The sequence below is a fragment of the Caloenas nicobarica genome, chromosome 1 (assembly GCF_036013445.1).
Source record: "Caloenas nicobarica isolate bCalNic1 chromosome 1, bCalNic1.hap1, whole genome shotgun sequence".
Classification (NCBI taxonomy): domain Eukaryota; kingdom Metazoa; phylum Chordata; class Aves; order Columbiformes; family Columbidae; genus Caloenas; species Caloenas nicobarica.
The window spans coordinates 203,958,107-203,980,014 of NC_088245.1; the positions used below are offsets into that span (position 1 = coordinate 203,958,107).

The 21,908-nt window shown below is 44.2% G+C and overlaps 1 protein-coding gene across 1 annotated transcript; it reads left to right on the plus strand.

The window, feature by feature from the left end:
• Positions 1–872: 872 nt before the first annotated feature.
• On the plus strand, positions 873–4,594 carry GPR83 (G protein-coupled receptor 83). The gene is made up of 4 exons (XM_065656034.1): positions 873–1,259; positions 1,881–2,006; positions 3,039–3,172; positions 3,970–4,594. Exons 1-4 carry the CDS (start codon positions 873–875, stop codon positions 4,592–4,594), a joined length of 1,272 nt encoding a protein of 423 aa, XP_065512106.1.
• Positions 4,595–21,908: the final 17,314 nt, after the last annotated feature.

Below are 21,908 nucleotides of genomic sequence, written 5' to 3' on the forward strand. Positions count from 1 at the left end.
CGGGACAATCCCCTCCCTGCCCGGCTGGCCGTGCTGGGCTGGGTCCAGCATGCGACTGCCTGTTGCTGTGTATACTGGGCTCACTGGTCTGGGACATCCCTTGCTGTCCTCTGTCCCTTATAGTCACCTCTTTGCAACTACCTCTGTATTCCTACCAATGCCAGAAAGCACAGTTTCACATGAAACTTTTTATTCCCTTGGCCAAAAGGAAATCCCTGCCAAGGGAAAGCTTAAGTATTTGCGTCCCTGAGGGAGAAAAGGTATTTGGAAAAATTACCGTGAGTACATAAGATGGCTTGTTTTTCACAATGTGTTATCCCCTTGTTCTATGCTAGTTAGTAAGGGTCATGCTGTGAAATCAATAGGCTGAAACTTGCCTGACAGACCTTTAAAACTGAGCTTAAACTTGAACTGTATCCTGGAAGCCACACGCGCTGCTGGTTTATAAACAGCACAGAATTTGCATGAGCTGAGCTGCTGATGGAGAAGAAGGATGCTGACGACTGGAGAGACTGATTTTGCCTTTCTCACAGCTGTACTTATCTTGGAGTAGCACCTGGGGGAGCATGACTGCATGGAAAAGCAGCACGTCAGAGCAGAAATAATGCCATGCAGCCCAATGGCTGCAGAAGATCCCGGTTCGGAGCTCGTGTGGCGGTATAAAACCGGCTGAAGGAGCAAAAGTAGCAGCAAGACGGCCGGGAGAGCAGCCGGCTACAGGAGGCAGGAGCATCCCCGCTCCTGCTGCTTGCATGCCGTGTTTGCAGCGAGGGGAGGACGGCGCTCCCAGCACACGGCGTAAGCTCCGCTCCGCTATTTGCAATAGCAAATGAACTATTGCCAAACTGGAGGAGCAGAGCAGCATTTTGGAGATGTTGCCCTGTTTTGTCTGGCTCTCCCTCCCTGACTTGGTTAATGCCTTTGCGACCCCAGGAAAGTTGCCACTCAACGGGAGCCTGGAGGAGCCTTTTGTAATCCCGAACATCTCGGGTTTCTTCTCCTGGGATAATGACAGCCTGGCCGACTGGCAGAGCTTTGTGGGCAGGAGCCGGTACGGAGCAGAGTCGCAGAGCATCACGGTGAAAGCCCTGCTGGTCACGGCGTACTCCTTCATCATCATCTTCTCCCTCTTCGGCAACATCCTGGTCTGTCACGTTGTCATCAAGACCAAGCGCATGCACTCCGCCACCAGCTTGTTCATCGTGAACCTGGCTGTATCTGATATCATGATCACGCTCCTCAACACGCCTTTTACGCTGGTAAGACCGGGGCAGAGATGCCATAAAGGCTTCACAGTTACTTCGGTGGCCTTTTCTTTATGCTGCTATAGGCTGTGCGTGGATGTCTGAATTACAGTGGCTGGAGTTATCTTTGGAAAACTCCATGTGTCTTTTTCTTCTCTAATTCCTGTTACATAGCAGAAGATCTGAAATTATCCGTTTGTTAAAAGTGGCCCTGATAGTACTTGAACAATAATAACCTCCCAGCAATTACTTAGTACTTTGTAGTATCTGGTCTTTTTTTTTCCCTTCCCTTCTTTGAAGTATTTCCAAGGTAACACTACAAACCTCTTGAAAAAAAAGAAAGGTTAATGTTCACCATCATTTCACAAGCTGTGTTGAAAAGCTGCAGTTTTCTTTGAAGAAATATAAGATGTATAGGTCAGCCCTATCCTGTAAGGAGGGCTTAAAAAGGAAAAGCAAATGTATTGACTCAATAGTTAGACTACAGAAGGATGCACTGTGAATAAACCAAAACCTTTGGTACTGTGCTGCTGTGTTGTCCTGGAGGTTACTGCTGTGCCACTGAGGCATCTCAGGTATCTGTAAGCATGTGGATGTGCATGTGGGTGCGTAAAACTAACGGTATTCTGCTTTTAGGCTCGCTTTGTGAACAGTACCTGGATATTCGGAAAGGGGATGTGCCATGTCAGTAGGTTTGCGCAGTACTGCTCCCTCCACGTCTCTGCCTTGACCCTCACAGCCATCGCCGTGGACAGGCACCAGGTGAGAGCTCTCTGAGCAGACAGATGGAAAGCTGGGGAGGGCATAACGAAAGAGAGCAAGGACGATCCCATGTCCGTTCCTTCTCAGCTCCCAGATCAATGTAAGGTGCACGAGGAGCTGGCAGGGTAGGGGAGCAGTTCTTGCTGTCAGATGGAAATAACGGTTTCAAGCTCACAGCAAGGTGGGAGATGGGAGATGTCCATTGCCTTGTGATCACTTCCAGCTGGGGAGCAGGAGCTTTTCTGCAGTAGATAATCCAGTAGCTCTCAATAAAGGAAGAAATCTAAGGTTCTGACAGGAATTCATGTGGGCAGGTCCCCTCTGAGGTGGTTTGTCCAGCACCATGGATGCAGGGACATCCTGGTTGTCTTCTGCAGTTCTGTCTCCCTTTGCTCTGGGATGTCTCACCCCTTGTTACACTGAATACTGGGGAGCTGACTGTACCGTGCTGGTGTTTGCAGAGCTGGGGTTCGCTGTTGGTAATGGGCTCAAAACTGGGGACAGTCAGGCACTCTCAGTTTGGAGTCACCCAAAAACCACGCAAAGCAGACCAGGACAGTTGACATTTTCTGCTAGAAAGCTTCTAAGTTTCCAGAAAATGCACTGGCTGTCTGGAGCCTCCCCAGGGAGGTCTGATTAAATCACAAACCCATGGCTCTTTGGGTTACTGATACTGAAGAATCTGAGAGAATTTTTCTCTCTTATTATTATTGGGGTTTTTTTGAGATTAAGTAAGTTGAACCTGAAAATAAACACATCTGCAAGACCCACTGGAACCCAGTTCTCTCCACCTAGATGTAAATACTGAAATGAGAGGATAGGACTGGGATCTGACTTTACCCATTTCCATGGGAGAATAATTCAGACTTTCATGTAGAGCTTACAATCAATGGGAGCTGGGTGAAGCCAGTACTGTTTGCATGCTGCATTTCCACATTAAGTAGTAGATTTAAGGCTGGAAGATTATATGAAAAAATGATATAATTATTTTCTGAAATAGCATAAGTCTGAATATTGGTTTATTTTGCACAGGTTATAATGCACCCTCTGAAACCTCACATATCCACTACAAAAGGTGTTATCTACATCTCTGTAATCTGGATTATGGCAACTTGTTTTTCCCTACCACATGCTATCTACCAAAAGCTCTTTACTTTTGAGTACAGGTAAGGACGTGCTTTACTTTTCTCTGCAGCCTCCCTGGAGGCCAAACTCTCAGTGGTCATAATTCGGCATCCGCTACTGAAAGCCCTGAGCTTATGTTGAGGTCAGACAAATATGAATCTCATCTATTTTTCATCAGATTCCTTTTGCAATGGCTGATGTCCTCCTTGCTTTTACATTTCATTATCTTATCTTTGTTCTGTCACAATAATGACATGAAATAGGCTAAGAAGTTAGGGGATCTGGCCTGGACCCTCTCTCTCTATACGCTGGCATTTTACACGATGTACCAATCTGACCTGTTTGGGCAGACCAGAAATGGGGAAAAACCTAAAACCTAGCAGGATTTAATCTACTCTTTAGCCCTGGGAGAGTGAGAAAAACCTGCCTCAGCTGCTTGTTCCATAAAATGCTGTCATGAGCCTTGATATTTGGAAAGTGCTTTAATAGGGGAAATGTCCTTAATATGTGCAGAGACTGTGTTTCTGTTTGCCAAAGGACAGAGAATAAAAACCTGCTTCTGTGCAGCTGGAAATTTCGTAATTGGTGAAATTCATAAAATTATCATAAGGTCATGAATACCCATGAGAAATGATCACCACATTGCTCGCAGGCTGCTCCATGGCTCAAATCCTTTGGCATCAGAGCTCTGCTGTGATGAATGTGCATAAACCAAGGGTCTGCCCCCAGGTTTTGTGGGAGGAGCCCTCTCCCTCCTACCCCCCAGTTTCTGACATGTTTCTCACACGTTGCCCAGCTGAACTCAGTCTCACCCCCTGCCCGGTATCTCCACTTGCAGTGAGGAGGTCACCCGATGCCTGTGTCTGCCAGATTTCCCTGAACCTTCTGACCTCTTTTGGAAGTACCTCGACTTAACCACCTTCATTTTGCTCTATGTTCTGCCCCTTCTGATCATCTCTGCTGCCTACATGACAGTGGCCAAGAAACTCTGGCTGCGCAATGTCATTGGGGACGTCACCGCTGAGCAGTACTTTGCCCTTCGCAAGAAGAATAAGAAGACCATAAAGATGCTGATGCTTGTTGTCATCCTCTTCGCAGTCTGCTGGTTCCCCTTAAATTGTTACGTTGTCCTCCTCTCCAGCCAGACCATCCACACCAACAACGCCCTGTACTTTGCCTTTCACTGGTTCGCAATGAGCAGCACCTGCTACAACCCCTTCATCTACTGCTGGCTCAATGACAGCTTCCGATCAGAACTGAAGGCTTTGCTCAACATCTGCAGAAAACCTCCCGGACCCGCAGAACAGAGGCTTCCCTCCACGGTCCCATCCTACCGACTGGCTTGGCCAGAAAACAGCAACTTCAAGAGGCTGCAGGTCTCCCATGTCCTTCCCTCAGCCTCCAACATCCAGACAGGAAAGACGGACATCTCTGCAGTTGAGCCAATAGTAGCTGTGAGCTAAACGGTGGCCCTGGGAAATCTTAGGTTTGGCTAGAGCTAAAATGGTGGAAAGGTGTGGAGCTCTGTCCTACTTAAGGACTGTGCGACCACACGTGATAAAACCAAGAAGGAGGTTCTGCAGGAGGTGATATGAAAGAGCTGCATCTTTGATGCCAGCTGATGACAACGGTGTGGACCCCTGAAGGGGACAAAGCCAACTCTTCCCAGGAAGGAACTCTCTTTGTCAAATTGACTTTGGATCAGCTTGCAGGACAGGGCTGTCTGCATGTATGTCACTGTTATCTGCATGACTAAGCCTTTTTACCACTGGGGCCATGTGTGTGTTTTGCTGGTATTGAAACACTAAAGCAGCAATCTAATCACATGAGGCCTGCCTCCCCCTTTTCTGAGTCTCTTAGTAGCAGCATGAAAATGGTTGAGACGTAGACCTTTATGATGCCAGCTTAGTTCCAGTGCAACAGGGTAGGAAGGTATTCCTTCTGAGCTGGGGTCTGACAGGTCAAGGTCTGTTCAGAATAAATGAAGAGATTTATTTCACAAATTCTTTTTTTTTTTTTTTTTTTCAGAAATACCCTCAGAGAAATAGAAGGTAAGATGAACATTGATCAATAGAGCAGTCTCTCCTACATTGCAGGCACTCTTTCTAAGGTAGAGTTGAAGAAAAATTGATGCCTATTCTTTCCATATGTAGATGACAAACACCAACCTGTTAGTTCAGTATCTGTTGCCAGTCCTAAATCACACAGGATTTTTCTTTCCTAAGATAAGGCAATGAATATTCAGAAAGGTTTTCTTCAAGCAGAGAACTAAAACGCAAAAAGCTGCTTTTGAAAATGTTGGACATACCATCCACAGTCAAAGCACTGATAATCAAACGCTAAGTTTGGATTAGGACCTTTTGACCAGAGCATCTCTGTGTTATTGCAAGTGGCAGCTAAAGTATCCCGCTGACTGACTTTTTGATTTGTCTATGATGTTGCTCTCTTGTCCTGTAAAGCACCTGGGTACTTCTCAGGTCAGACGTTTGAGACATTTCATCCCAACTAAGATGTTAGCTCTCTGGAATCAGTTCATAAATGAACTGCTATGAGAGAACAGATGATATCTGCGATAGGAAGTAATAAAAGTGGAACATTTCTCTGCAAGGTATTCTTTGGTGATTGCACAATTTTGGTACATTTGAAGATGAATGAGACGTGTCCTTGTGGTAGCTAATAAAACTGATGTGACTGCAGCTCTCTGGAGTAGTTTGCAGAACTCAATGTTCTTAGAAGAAAATCTGATTTTAAATAATAGAAAAAAATAGGCATTCAAAAAAGTGTACCTTGTATTGCACAAGACAGCAATAATTCTCCCTGTGCTGTGGAAATTAGCTGGAATGTCACACCCGGGTGCCCAGTTCCATGTCCAGCTTACAGCAGCCAGCAGTGAATTGATAAAAATCTTCATTTTATAAATGACTACAAATGGAAAGAAAAAAAGAAGATAAACTGTTTTTCCCAATTTGCTGTAATAAACTTCCATTTCTGAAATTATTTTAAGCCTTGTGCAGGTCTTTCTCACCTGAGTATTTAAAGAGAATGAAATGCCTACCTCTCCTTGCAGGTACCCTGTCCTTTCGCAAGGCGTTACCAGTCTCTCACTTTGAATCCAGTGATATTTTACTACCTTTTATCAAGGCCACAGGAGTCAGAGTGCTTTGTATCACTGATAGGCAGAATAAAACCTTTCCTCCTGCCTCTTTGACCCCTTAAGCCGAATCCCATTCCCTTCCCATTCCCTCCCTTAACATTTGCAACACGGCAGCCCTGAATTGCTCAGGCAGCTGGACAAGATGGTCATTGTTGGTCCTGTTCAACTAAAATATTCTCCTATTCTATTCTATTCTATTCTATTCTATTCTATTCTATTCTATTCTATTCTACTCTATTCTATTCTACTGGAAATCCCAAACGTGCAGAGCCTGTGAACCACACTGCCCAGTCCAGTGACAGCAGATCCCAACTCTTTACCAACAAATAAACCTTTGGGAATGCTGAGTAACTAAACATATAATACTATGTATTTGAAAGAGGAAAGTGGTGATGGGGTATTTTTAGAACCGCACTAACCTTGGACATACTCTGAACATACTCTGTAAATCAAACCCATTCCCTGCTTTCAGTTGTGCAAGATCTGGTCTATCTGTTCAGTATAGGAAGATTTAAATTAACTTGCCAAAGCATGTGAGAGAAGCAGGGACTGCAGCCCATTTCTGTTCTACAAGAGAGAGAAGTCTGGTAGTGTAGGAAAACCCTGTTCGTGAGAGTTTGGGGAGTTAGCCCATCCCTTCCAAAATCTGTTCAGTGGACATTATCCTTTCATTTTTCCCTTTGCCTCTTCCTTCTTTGTAATTATGCAGCTCCAATTTAATTTCAAGGCCCCTTGTAACCCCTTGTAGTCATTCTTATCACTTTTTAACTACATAAACATTTCTCCCAGATACTAAAATATTTCCCCAGAAGAGGAAAAATATGTGTGTGCATATACGGGCAAGGGATAAAGCACCAAATTAGATGCTACATGTGGTTCCCTCAGTCCAAAGAAAAATGGTGTGAGTTGAAGTGTGGTTTCTAGCAGTGAGTGTTCACTCACTGGTAGCAAAGAGGAAGGAGAAGAGCGGTGAGGAGGAAGCTGAGAGGGGAGGGAGAGTGTGGTGGCAGCAGGAGGAACGAGAGACTCAGAGACAGGACACAAAGGAAGGGGATGGTGTGAGGAAAGGAGATACAGGGAAGCAACGCCATCTTCTTCCCACCTTAATTTTGTCACACGTTTTGTAAATGTTGAACGAAATCATTTTGAAGGCTACACATTTGTTATTTTGTGTTCATTAATGAAAATCTTTCTTTATGTGGATTTCTGAATGGCTTTAGTCAGTTTGAGCTAGTAATGAACAGGAGAACTTCCCTGTCTGGGGCAAAAGGAGGAGAGAGCAGATCAAGCGACCCTTCCCAAAACCATCCTTTCTTTGCTCAGGGAGCAAATGGTCAAGGCTACGATTGGGTTTACCTATAGAGTCACCTGCCTTCAGGAATGGAAACCATTGTCTACGTTTGTCCTTTTTTAAGAGTCCGCTTGTAGGAAATGCAATGTTTCAAATCTTCACACAGTATCCAATATTTTGCAGGATTCTTTCTCTGTTTGGTCATGAGAGAGGAAGTCTACCTAGAAATCTACTTCTGAAAGTCAGATTTTGCTCGTAGTTTGATCTCCTGCTCTGATCCTTCAAAGCATCTCCCCTCCTGTCCATGGCCACGTGCCTCCCATGGGTTCTGCCAGACCAGCTCTGCTGGGGCTCTGTCCCGTCAGCGTCACCTGGGAGAGCTGAGAGCGCAGGGCTGTGCGACTCTCCTCACAAAATGAAAGCAAGGCATTTTCAAAGTATGAGTCTGCTGTTGTCAGTCTTACCAAAGAGGAGAGGGCAAAATTTTCTTTCGTGTTTTGGATTCATCTTTTTATGCTTTAATGCTTTGGTTTTTTTCTGTCACATCTTTCCTTTTTTCTTTTTCTTTTTCTTTCCTTTTCCCAGTGAGTCTGTAGCTTAAAAAACTAAAGCACAAATACTCACTTCAACTGTGATTATTCTCTTTGTTTTCTGATGACGACTCAGTTGAGTTAGTTGTCCAAAGTTTCTTGCTTGTAAATCATTGCTTTCAGAGTGTTTTCAGAGTTTTGTCTGAGTGGCGTCTTTGATTTGTGATGCTCATCATCATCAAACACAGGCAAGAGTTTATGCTCTGTGCATCGCCCAGGCACAAGACTGATCAGACACCAAAGGACCTAAAACTTTGAGGGCAAAAAGCCTCTCAGTTTCCCTGCTGGAGAAGGACGTACTGCCATGACAGCTCTTGTATCAGCTGTCATCCCATCATTCTGGAGGCTCCTGGGAAATCACTGTGACTGGTGTACGGACCTTGGTCCTCATAGCCGTGCTGGATGCACTGGGAGCTCCACCTGAGGGAGCTTTTGGTGTGAGCGAGGCTGCAGGTTAAAGGGTGTTTGGAGCTGAAGGACAGACTGGCAGCAGAGGAGCGCCCCAGGTGATGCTCTGCCCACCCAACACTTTAATACAGCTTTGCCAAGCCAGAACCATTTGGGCTGAGCCATATTTTACACCAGAGGTCTTTTTTTTCCCTTTCAGTGAATGTGGTGCTGTTGTTTTCAAGCACATACGTGTGTTATAACGGACCATACAGGTAGATCATTGTGTTTACCTTTGTCTGGGACCAGGGACTCATGGCCTGAACTCAGTAGGATGCTTTTTCCGAAGCTGAAGGGAACATCCTAAGCTTCACATCTTTGGGTGCAGTTATCATCCTTTGAACAGCTACATGTGTAGAACCTTTCAGTTGCTCCAGTAGACAAAAACCTCAAATGCTCCAACTGGCCTCCTGCAGTTACAGCTCTGGATCCTGCAAACCTGCACTGGGTGGAAAACCCTTCTCTTCCTTTCTCTTCCCAATCCTGGATCTGGGCACACAGGGGGTGTAAGAAATGCTGAAACTGTTTGATTTAATTACAGAGAACAGGAGGGATGTACCTCGTAAAAAAGAAGAGAAGCAGCAGTTTGGACAGTGACCCTTAACAGCCTGTCCAGGAATGAACTGGTGTCCAGTGGCCACCAGAGGTACAAGGTTTAGAGAGAAAAGGACAGTTGTGCAACAGAAGGACATGGTTAAAGCACTAGAAATGGTGTCCTTGAAAACTACATAATACACTGTGCTACAATGTACTTAATGTGGTACAGGGCAACTTCTGATGAGCATTTCCTAATTAGCTATTTTTCATTCTCTTCATGACTGATTTGGGATTCTGGAGAAACATTTAGCATTTACCTGTGCTGCTGAAATCAGTGAGGGTTGTATTCTGAGCACACAAATTGCCGTATGATGCAAACTATTGCAAAAACATCACGTCCTGCGCAATTTAAATCGGGCATCCAGGCTTCATGAGTATTTTTTCATTCTACCTCAGCTGTGTGACAGACCAGAGGGTTCTTTCAAAATGTGAATACAGCCCATTTGTGCATAAACTGAATTCAAATGCCACATCAGTGAGTGTGAAGGGATAGTCTGAATGACAACAAAATGAGATACATGTACAGGGTGAAGATAATCTTCTTTCATTTTCCCTTTTGTGTGTGGCTGACTGCTGCAGCTGGACTTTTTATTACCTTTTGAATTCTGGTCTTGTGCAGTGCTTTGAAACAGAGGGTTTAGTAGCTCGCCTTAGAAAAACAGATCTGCAAGAAGAAGCCTGTGGGGGAGTTTGCTGTGAGAAGGGACTGTTTGCTCTGGAGCATTTCAGGTTAGGTTATGGTTGGACTCGATGATCCTGAGGGTCTCTTGCAACCAAAATGATTCTATGATTGTATGATTCTAAGGATCATGCTGTCGAGAGGCATTTCTCCCCACTCTGAGAATATAACGAAACAGAGAGAAACATGAGGTATTACGGAAAGGGGAGGTAATTTTATTTTATGCGACTTTCTAAGCAAGTCAACTCTTCCCACTCCCACCCTCATAACCATGTCCTGAGAAGCACCAAGACCTGTGTGTGTATCTAGGTGGCCTGGTCAGGCTGTGTCCTGTGTGACACAGAGCTCAAGGGATAGTGGCTACTGCCTCCTCATCACATCTTTTGGGTTCCTTTTTGTTGACAACAATGAACTGGGTTTTGGATGGGTGTTGTACATTATTTAAGAGTCAGCAATTATTGTTATCTTTTCCATCAAAACCTTGCCTGCTTCTGCTTCTACAAATCTTAGGCAAGGCCTGTTGGTTTTTTCCCTCCTTTTCAGTGTCTTTATAGATACAGATTGTCATCCTGTTGAGATGAAGGAAGAGCAATGGTAGAGGCGAAGACCTGTGACCTTATGGCCATCCTCCTGTCATCACACCACAGGTCTTCTGCTCTCAGCTTTACCAGAGCATAGCTCTCTGGCCCTGGGGTATCGTGTTCCCCATAGCTCACCAGTTTGACTGCTATCAGTCGTGTCCTTGGTTACCAATATATGTCACTCTTTTAAACCCGGCTCAGTTGTTACATCTGGAGCTTTCACACACGTGCCTCTGGAGCAGACTGTGAACACAGCAGAGCGTTGTCTGCTGGATAACAAAGAGTACACAAAACACTGAAAACCTGCTCATTGCAGGAGATCCACATTGCTGGAGCACAGGAGGTTTGTGGAAAAACAAATTGCATTTAGAGAAAGTGTCATATGGTATATGAATAAGGGAAGTCAATTAAAGTCACATAGGTAAAGTTAATACTGGCATCTCCAAAACCTTGAGTGGCTGGCTCTGCTGATTTTTTTTTTCTATTCAAGAGTGAAATTATTTCTATCGACAATACTGTTTTCTTATATTTCCATTTCCTTGAAGAAATCATAAGATAACAAGTAAATGAAAATTAACTTACAAGTTCTATGAATTCATGAATTTCAATTCTCTGTTTCTAACAATGTTCCTAGTGTCTTGTTCATTTTCTCCATGTAGAGTTATGCAGAGACCTTGAAAGGGAACAAAGACTCTGCCAGGTTGTGGTTGGCAGCTTGTGCTATTCTGAATAGCACTCGGAGAAAAACAAATCCTTGAAGCCTTTCTTGCACTTTTTGATGTCAGATGAGGTTTTTAGCTTCCAGTTTTCATTCCTTCCTTCTTTCTTTCCCTCCCTCGAAGCTCTTGTCCCTAGACCCATCATCCATGGCATCACTACTGGTATTGTGACACTTTCTAGCATCAGTGCTGTGAAGATAAAATGTAGCCTCAGTCCAGGGCTTTTCAGCTTTGCAGGTGAATCCTGTTCTAAGCATTTAAGCTAAATTGTCACTTTTGCAAAAGAATTTGATGACATCTTTTTCATGTCCTTTGGGAAGAAATGTCTTTCACTATTTTTTCTTTTGAGAAGACTTTTCTTGCTTCTCCCCACTTCTATAAAAATCAAAGCTCTTCTAACTTTCCCTTGCAGATGCCGTTTTCTAAGCCTCTAGGCCTTCTAAGCTTAATCGTTATAAAGAATCACTAAATTACCTGTAGTCCAGTTGCTTCTACTTTGGTTTTGACTGATGACAGTGCACAGCACAGCCAAAGCCTCTTGCTATACTAGGTAAAAGGAAGCCTAGGCTCCTTGAAGCATGCTGAGATCATCACCCAAGGAAAAGATGACAGATTTCTCCTGCATAGAAGAAATGAACCTCAGCTTTGGTTGTCATTGTCTCCAACTTCAGGGCAGCCCCCCTTTCTGCTGTCAGCACAGGACAAATGCATTCTCCTCTCAGCAGATGGACATGAGAAGAGGGCTGCTAAAAATATAGTAATTTCCTGGAAATTCAAGAATGTTAGTATCATTGTTTCACAGGTGTTTTCCAAGGGTGTCAGGCACCATCTCCAAACTTTACTTCCACTGCTCTTATGGGAAAAGTATTGGGAGGTTTCAGAGCTTTCAAAAATCATAACTTTTTGATAAGTATAAACATCCTCCTAATTTCCTTAATGAAGGTATTTAACTAGCCACTACTAGCTAACACAAACATGATTTTTGTCTTTCTGTCTGATACTATTGTCTACATTTCAGTACCACAAAAAGTGAGAAGTTACTCACCCCATCATCCAGTTAGTGAAAGTCTTAAACATATTGCATATTGAATTATTTCATATTGAATGTGAAACTTAAAGGTGTTTTTTGATGTATTTTGGGTAGACCACGATTAAAACAGTCTATGTCCTGCATGGAAGTCAGTAACAGACTGCAGTGTGATACTCTAACATCTTTCCAGCTGCAGACTTGCCTGCTCTGTGAAAGCTCTGAGATATAGTGAGCTAGGAGCTCATGTTGAGCTCAGCAACAGTTGGATGAAGCTATACAGCTCTTGGATGTAAGTAGATACAGCTACACAACACTGAGCCATGACCCAGGGCAACGAAGATGATGAAGGGAGTGGAGCATCTCCCTTATGAGGAAAGGCTGAGGGAGCTGGGGCTCTTCAGCTTGGAGGAGACTGAGGGGTGACCTCATTAATGTTTATAAATATGTAAAGGATGAGTGTCATGAGGATGGACCCAGGCTCTTCTCGGTGACAACCAACAGTAAGACAAGGGGTAATGGGTTCAAGCTGGAACACAAGAGGTTCCACTTAAATTTGAGAAGAAACTTCTTCTCGGTGGGGGTGACGGAACACTGGAACAGGCTGCCCAGGGAGGTTGTGGAGTCTCCTTCTCTGGAGACATTCAAAGCCACCTGGACACCTTCCTGTGTAACCTCATCTGGGTGTTCCTGCTCCGGCGGGGGGATTGGACTAGGTGATCTTTTGAGGTCCCTTCCAATCCCTAACATTCTGTGATTCTGTGATTCTGTGACCCATGTGTGGACTTTCCAGGCGAGTTTCAGCTCTGTTTTCCGTACTTGGGTGCTGCAAGCACAGCCATCACTGGGCCATGGGCATGTATTACCACTAAAATTAGACTTTCATGGACTTACAAAGAAGAAATGAGCTGCTACTACAAAGTGTCAGGTAGTGAAAAAGTCTTTCAAGAGGTTCAGGGATGTCTTATCCCTCTAAATAGACTGACCTGGTAACTGTGTGGACACAGAGACAAAGCTTAGTAACAGCAGTTTCCCAGGAGACGGAGAATAACTGTTATATTCACAACTGCCTTATTCATAAATCTCTTGAGTGCTGGTGAGAGAGCGCAGCCAGCCCTGATGCTGACGCGGTTTGCCAGCCTTGCGTCAAAGCCACCAAGCTGCGACAGTCTGCACCCGCATAATATGGCAGCTCTCGAGGTCTGGCTGAGAGAGCTTGTACCTTCCCCAGCCTCTGCGTCTGGTACGTCGTGCCTGGGTACCTTGCTCTCTTGTTTTCTGGTCCTTCTCACACCAAGGGAGGAGGATGAGGATGGATTCTGTCCTGCTTGCCCCATCCTGCACAGCCCGGCAGCAGGGTAGCCCCTGCTCCTTCCAGGGACAACGCGGTGGGTTGGGAAGCAGGTTTGGGCTGTCACTAGAGCGACAGAAACAGGGAAATTCTTTGGCCCGTCCTTTCTTCTCCTGGGAACTGTGTCCCCTGCAGCCTGTGCCCTGGTTTGCAGTCTTGAAGGGATTTCCATGAGCCAGTCTGAGTCACAGTGAGGTCAAACCTCCAGCTCTTGCATTATGCTCAAGCCTTTTGATGATTCTTAGAGAGGCAGGGATGGAGCCAGTCATCACCACAATGTCCTGATCAGAAGGAAAATTGCATTTATCTGCAAAACAAATGCATGGTGATTTTCTCCTCCTTCAGACCAGTCTCTCAGCCACCTCTTAGGTGTCTCTCTTCTCTGCAGGCTGTATCTGGCAGACAGGGCTTTTCAGGATGAGACAGGTGTGCCTATCCAGTTAAATAACTGAAGGTCTGCAAATGACTCCTGGTTCTAAGGTGTCACCTCACTCGTTTCCACAGTGTCTAGGGGTAACTCCATCTAAAGCAGACCAGCTATGTCACAGTACACAGTCCTTGACCCTGAGCCCCTATGATCATGGGGATATGGAGATATTAAGACATAAATACATTTTTATATGCTTTTCAGTTCAAAGTACTATAATGTGATGAGTTTGCCAGAGGCCATGAGAATAGTTTTTAACAATATGAAGCTAAGGGCATGTATCGGATGTCCTAAAAGCAGGACATCAGACTCTCTGAAGGTGCAAAACTTGATGGGACATGTTGGAGAGATGTATAGGGTGGTGGGAACTAGATTGGTGTGGTCTCATCCCTACTGCCTTTTGGGAGCTGCTCTTCAAGTCCTGTTCCCAGAGGTTTGCCTGGAATTTGTCTTGGAGAAAACCCATCAGAGCAGCCTGAGACAGGGCTCAGGAATGAGCTCACATTTGAACAGCAGTGGCCAAAACCTTCAGCTGGGTCCCTGGCGCTCTTACTTGGCAACGCAAACATCCCCAAATGTCAAACAGACCAACAGCTCAGACTCGCGGCACAGAGGCCTGTTCTGAACTGCCCAGCATCAAGTAATTCTCTCATCCCAATTTAGCGCAAGTAAGAGTGAAAAAGCAAACAAAAACCCCAATTATTTTGTTGCTGGTCAAGAGATTTCACTTCCATTGCTTTAGGCAAATGAGGTTTTTAAGTACACAAGAGTTAAAACAACTAAAAACATGGCACGAACACAGTCAGCCCAGGCTATTTTCTTCCCATGGTTGGTAACTATTCAAATGCCTTCAAAGGCACCTACCACTTTCCCTGGGACTATGCAGGGAAGTGAGGCTTTGACTTTAGAGGGCTAATTTTAGTGTTTAATGGAGTAATTATTTCAAAAATTACACTAGCATTTTTGTATATTCAGTTGAGTATCCTATTATGAGGAAAACCCAGGCAAATTGCAATCTAGTGCTTTGATAAATTCTCTCTCAGTCATCCAGGTGGTTGTGATGTGATTGCCTTACAAATGCAATGCTGTTCAGAAGATCTCTGCTTCCTTAAGCTTTATAGTATCATCTTCACCATGACACTCCTCTAAAGAGGATGCTTTTTTTCCCAAATTCTGCCTCACCCCCAAACCTGCTCATTTCTTTCCCAAAGAGCATGTCCCTCTAGAGCAAACCTGAGAGAAACAACTAACTTTTGGACAGCCTTAGCACCAGAAATTGCATTTCCAGATGTTATAGTCTTGTTACCTTATCATTGCAGTAGCTAGACCAAATAACTGTACAGGCTGCACTTTCCAAACCAGATGATCTCCTGAGAGGTGAATAAGTGTTAGTCACTTCACAAGGCAACATTAAAATAAGAAGGAAACCATTTGTTTGCAAAGATAACAATCCTCAAAACAATTCAAGAAATCCCTTAGGAAATAATAGTTAAACAAATGCTGAGATTTTACCTGCCATGTGAAAGCCATGATGTTGCAGATGGTCCTGGAGGATCAAGTGTCTTAACTCTTCATAATATGTGGATTAATCCCCAGACAGACAAGCTGGAGAAAGGAGATGTGGGTAGCGCAGAACACAGGGGAAATAAAATCAGTACTATGTTAGTCTTACTGACTTTATAACTTTTTAATTTGCTCTTCTGTGCATCTGCACCTGCGTCTGCAGCATACCATAGCCCATACTGGCTGATTGATCTTCTGCAACCTGCAGAGCAAAATAAGCGAATAAGATATTCCTCAAAAGATGATAATGCACCTGCAGTCATGTTTCTCCAGACTGTTCAGCCTTGGAGCTCTCTGGAACCTTGTTTCAGAAGAATATCACATAAAAGAGAATGGCACCTTTCACCTTCTCTTTCCTGTTTTTACATGGTTGAAAAGATGTCTTAACTACTCAAATATCAGGAATTTTTAAAACAGAGTTTGTTCGTTTGTTTGTTTGTTTTTCTAAATTCACTTACAAAACATATACCAAACCTGGCTGGGTTTATAAAAGTGCCGATGTGTTTTGAGAAAAACTTAATAGATTAAAACTTTTGCAACATTTCAACACAGGAAATTGTATCTTTGCTTAAAATTAAAATATGTTTTGGGCAACTGTAGCCTGCTTGAAATCTCATACTCTGTTAGAGAGTTGCCCATTACTTTAGCACAAGGTTAGAATAATGAACATTTTTCTCATTATGTTTCTCTGGAGTCAATATTTCTCTGATACTGGTGGAAAATCAATGTTGTGTAACGTTATAAGAAACACAGCTTTTAAAAGTACAGTAATATTACAAAGTGAAACTACCATTACACTCTTCATTTTGCTTCCTATTGTGTACATGAATGACACAATTTTCAGTTATGGGATTACATAGTTAGTTTTTCATGATGCTTTGCATTTTACAGGAGAACAGTGTTCAAAAGAAGATATTTAATATTTTCTTTCTCCTTTCTGTTAACTATGGGTAGGTATCTTTTTTGAATCCTGCTCTGAATAGGGAATTAACTTATTCAGAGAACTTTCTTCAGAGACATTTGTAGCTCTCAATAACAGTGAGGAAACATTTGCGTATTCTGACACTTTTAACTTTTTTTTAGAATGCTCCCATTCGGTGAAATGCTGTTATCACTCTGATTTGATAAAATAGGAAGTGAGGCAGAGAGAGAACAAAACCATCGTATACTCAGAATGCCTGGAACTGAGAGCTTGAGAGCAATATTGGTAAAAACATGCACAGAAACAAGTAAAAATAATTTTGCGTGTCATTTTATTGATGCCTGGAATGCTATCAGAAAGGCTGGAAACACTGATTCATTATAATCACCTCTTCTAATCTATCTATGTGACAACAACGGCAGGATGATATCCTTCATACATGGCTAACAAACAGGGAAAAAATGGGACGTTTTGCCCATGGATTTGAATGTTTTGAAACAGCAGAGAAATGATGACACTTAGGACTCTCCCAGTACTTGGAAGGGGCCACAGCTTTTCCATCTTCTTCTTCTGCAAGCGTTCTCTTCTGCCAAGTTTTGGGTTCTCATTCCAAGCCAGTTTTTCATTCCTTTGACTCTTTATTGCAGTAGTTTTGCCCCAATCCAGCAAAGGTTGGTTTTTTTGTTTTCTCATAGAATTTGTCTGCTTCCTTGACCTTTCTGTGTACAAGAAAACTAGAATCTTTTTTAAAAGGCTTGAAAACACAGTCCTTGCACAAAGCCTATTCCTGAGTCTATAGCAAATTTCATCTTCAAGGTAATGGAGAGAACACTTTTAGCTTTTCAAGTAAAAATGTGCCAGAATATGTCCCAGGTCTCCTTTATTGTTCTCCAAAGTGTTGTCATCTCACCGCAGAGGTTGTTTAAATCAGCGGCTTAATAACATTAACCTCAAGGCATCTGACAACCCTCTGGGTGACCTTGTCTTTGAATTTAAAAAGTCCTGTTTTGGCCTGGGTTTTTTTGCAAACCACAAAATGTCTTCAAAGTTTTCTCTCTTTTATTAATAGCTGATAGTGCCTCCCAGATCCTGCTGCTTCCTTAAAGAAAAGGCCCCATCCTGCACAGTTCTTGAGCATCTGCAGAGTGTGCCCAAGACTTTTACTGCAACAGGGACAAGCAGGCTCAAGGTTCCTGCAGTGAACAAGTCCTTCTTGAAGGACATTAAACGCTCGTGCTGGAGGAAGGAATTTCAGTTGCTCCTAAATAATGGATGATTGCATTACATTTGTTTGTTTGTTTGTTTGTTTGTTGTTTGGTTTGTTGTTTGTTGTTTTGTGTTTTGTGTTTTGTTTTGTTTTACCTGCCTGGAAATTGTCAGTCCCCCTCCTGCTGCACCAAATGTCCCATCTGACCTGTCCCTAAGAGAGGGTGTGGTGGTTGGACCTTCTTGGAACAGAATACCATAGAATCACAAATGGTGCAAATTAACTGGCAGTTTATGACTGCTGAACTGCTTACCTTCCCAGAAGAGTCAAAGTGGTGACAGATAAACAGTTCAGGGAATATTTTTGACTGACGGGTCTCTCAGGAGTGATGAGACACTTCAGACATGGAGACGAAGAGCTGAAGTCAAGCAGCCTCTGATGGCTAGTTCCACCTGACCTGCTGCCTCAGGCAGGTTCTTTTTAGATTGTGGTAGAAGAATTAAGATGAGCTTCTAGTGACATCCTGCTGTTTCTGGCCTACTGTCACTTCAAATATGTCATTTGTGAGCTGCAAGGTCATACGTAGCCCTCAGGGGAAATCTCCAAGAAGTTTCTCTTCACTACCTTCAGCAAATTTGCTACCAGCAATGGTCCAGCGACCTTCACCTCTTACTTTGATGTTATGCTCTCTGAGAACCAGGAGAAGGTACTCTTTGCTGCCCCCTGAGATGCTCAGTGCTGAATCAAAGGGCTGTGAAACCATGGCTGCCTTATCATTCGCTGACCTGAACAGTCCTGACAACATCACAGAATCACAGAATGTTAGGGATTGGAAGGGACCTCGAAAGATCATCTAGTCCAATCCCCCTGCCGGAGCAGGAACACCCAGATGAGGTTACACAGGAAGGTGTCCAGGCGGGTTTTGAATGTCTCCAGAGAAAGAGACTCCACAACCTCCCTGGGCAGCCTGTTCCAGGCTCTGTCACCCTCACTGAGAAGAAGTTTCTTCTCAAATTTAAGTGGAACCTCTTGTGTTCCAGCTTGAACCCATTACCCCTTGTCTTACTGTTGGTTGTCACCGAGAAGAGCTTGGCTCCATCCTCATGACACTCATCCTTTACATATTTATAAACATTAATGAGGTCACCCCTCAGTCTCCTCTTCTCCAAGCTAAAGAGACCCAGCTCCCTCAGCCTTTCCTCATAAGGGAGATGCTCCACTCCCTTCATCATCTTTGTGGCCCTGCGCTGAACTCTCTCCAGCAGTTCCCTGTCCTTCTGGAACTGAGGGGCCCAGAACTGGACACAATATTCCAGATGAGGTCTCACCAGGGCAGAGCAGAGGGGAAGCAGAACCTCTCTCGACCTACTAACCACCCCCCTTCTAATACACCCCAGGATGCCATTGGCCTTCTTGGCCACAAGGGCCCAGTGCTGGCTCATGGTCATCCTGCTGTCCACCAGGACCCCCAGGTCCCTTTCCCCTACACTGCTCTCTAATAGGTCATTCCCCAACCTGTACTGGAACCTGGGGTTGTTCCTGCCCAGATGCCAAACTCTACATTTTCCCTTGTTATATTTCATTAAATTTTTCCCCGCCCAACTCTCCAGCCTGTCCAGATCTCGCTGGATGGCAGCACAGCCCTCTGGCGTGTCAGCCACTCCTCCCAGCTTGGTGTCATCAGCAAACTTGCTGATAGTACACTCAACATGGTGACAATGTCTGAAGCTTGGGAGGCTGCTGTGGGCTGGAAGGACATCGGTGGCCATCTACCGCATAGCGTCCTGCAACAAACCTTGGGAGAAGAGAAGACACAGTGGGGAGAAATAGGAGGAAGAAAGAAACAGCTTGGTGTTTCAGTGAAGGTATTTCAGGACATTTCATATCCTATCCTTGAATTCAAAATTGATCCATGATTAAATCCTGAGGAGCATAGTGCTATAGCTTGGGATGACTACATCAGTTGCTAGTGCCAGGTAGCCTCCCCAGCACATGCTTTTTACATTACATTTTGCCCCATCTTTTGATACAGTTCTAAAGTCATAAATATTTCATTCAGAGTGTGGGAACAGCGCTCCTCCCCTTGAATGAGGGAAGCCCAGTTTTGTGGCAATTCACTGTCTGATCTGTGAAGAGGAAGAGGTGAGAACTGCTGATGTTGTGGGCCTTTGGCAGCAGCTCTGAGACATCAGAGCTCATCTTTATATATAGTAACAGCGTGCGAGGAGACACGCTGTAGTAGGAAGCGGTTTGTCTGAGGAAGTATCTAAAGCTGGAGAATGGTTGCTGCTGCTATGGGAGTATCAAAACCCTGTGGGTTGGTGGGCCATGTGCCTGGATTCCAGCTTTTCATCCTTCCCATGATCCCGTGAGTCCATACAGGGCCAGAGAAATCCATGCTGAGATGCAGCTCAATTGCAGGGTATTAAAGCAGGGAGATATTCTCTCTGCCCTAGAGAAAGACCTGTCCTCCAGAGGAAGGAGGGAAATGGCTCTCTTCAGGAACTTGTCTCTAGAGGATGCTATGTATGAAAGAGGAACTTCTATTGGAGGAAGAGAACTTGTCCCTTTCTCCTCTGTGGCTCAAACAGACTGTTACGGCCATGACCGTTGTGATGGACCTCCTTCAAGAGCGATGAAGTGTTTGACCAGCTCTCCTGGGTTTTAGGTCAACATGAGGAGATCCTACACACTTCTCAAATGACCAAGATGAGGTGCTCCCCTGGATACCCTGTGGCTATGTGGGTGTCTGTGTCAGCAGTTACCAAAGACCTTTGGGAGCTCCTGGAAAAGCTGACCTAGATACCTTCATACAGGTGGAGGGGAGGTTTAAGGTTTTCTGTGTTTTTCCAGAAACAGAATAGAAAAGCATGGGGTCCTGAGACAGTGCTGAGATTCAATTAAGCCCCATTTCCTAAGAAAGTGAGACTTCCACCCTCTGGTTTTCTGGATGAGTGAGCTCTCTTCTAACAAGAAATTGTAGATGACAATATGGCAACACTGGTGAAAATGCTGGAGGAGATGAAGGAGTTCTTTAGATCCACTTTCAAAGACACCAGACTGTACACTGAGATTTTCTTGGATGCTGTGAGTGAACAGTATGACCTAACTCCTGTTTCAGTGATCTTTGTAAAATTAATCTGAGAGATGTGTTATAAGCAGGTGCAGATGAAGATTGGGTTCAGAGAAAATACTTCTTCTATGGAAAAGACCAAATAGAAGATGGCAAGACTTGAAGTGATCTCTCCTGATCCTCAGTCTCAGACAGGAAATTATCTTTGGATTGCACCTGAAGAGTGCTGAAGAAAGCCAGGACACTAAGGAAGGAGTCATCTCACTTCATTGTAGGTTACTACATCTGTGCTGCTGCCTCCTGTATTTTTTGGTAGCCAGGGGAAACGAAGAGAAGGGCTCTGTTGGTTTGATATTTTTGACATTCCTGAGCTCCTTAAAGCAGACTATGGGTTTTGGTTTTTAGCAAAACAAGGCTTTCTAAAGTCTGCAACAGTAGCTTCAGGCCACTTCTGGTGCTCTGGCTATGTTATTTATCCTGTCCAAGCTTCAGAGTGGGGCTTGACTGAGAAAAGCCTGAGAAAGGACTGTGGAGGGAAGGAAAATCCCTTTTATTTTTATTGTAAAACACTTGGGAGATGTTTGAACACTGCAGTGAGAAATGGGAGTCCTGTTCTCTACTGTCTAAAACCTGCTCCCTTGCTCAGCCTGGGGCTGTGGGGATGAAGAGCTGTTCTCTGCAGAACCAGAGTATGTAACTCTGGAGCAGGCACTTTCACCAGCCAAGTCTCTATTCAGCAGATTACTTGTCAATACTCGCCAAGTACTACAAGGGCTGATTTTTTGAATTGCCAAGTCCTGCTGCATGCCAAACCTCACAAAAGGGCAGGGCCAGAATGGGCGGTACAAGATTTTCTTAGTTTTTGTAATCAAAGAAATGAAATTAAACTTTTGGGAACACCTTGAATTACGAGATGGGATGTCTCTGTTCTTTTGCGACACTCTTCCAGAGCTTCCAGCCTTGCAGCCCGGAGGACAGAAGCCCACAAAATGCAAATTTTCCCTAACAGACAGTTAGATTTTCTTTTGTACCACTCTGAGGTGGGCTGCACAAAGCGGTGCTCAAAGAAAAGATTTCTGGAAAAGTTTTACGCCAGAGACACAGCTCTGATACTGCTCCCCCTTCCATGACACAGACTCATCTCTGCCT

Coding starts and splice junctions, on each gene's coding strand:
- GPR83 (XM_065656034.1), top strand. CDS start 873: ATGTTGCCCTGTTTTGTCTGGCTCTCCCTCCCTGACTTGGTTAATGCC. Junction 1,260..1,880: donor TCAACACGCCTTTTACGCTG/GTAAGACCGGGG, acceptor TTCTGCTTTTAG/GCTCGCTTTGTGAACAGTAC. Junction 2,007..3,038: donor TCGCCGTGGACAGGCACCAG/GTGAGAGCTCTC, acceptor TATTTTGCACAG/GTTATAATGCACCCTCTGAA.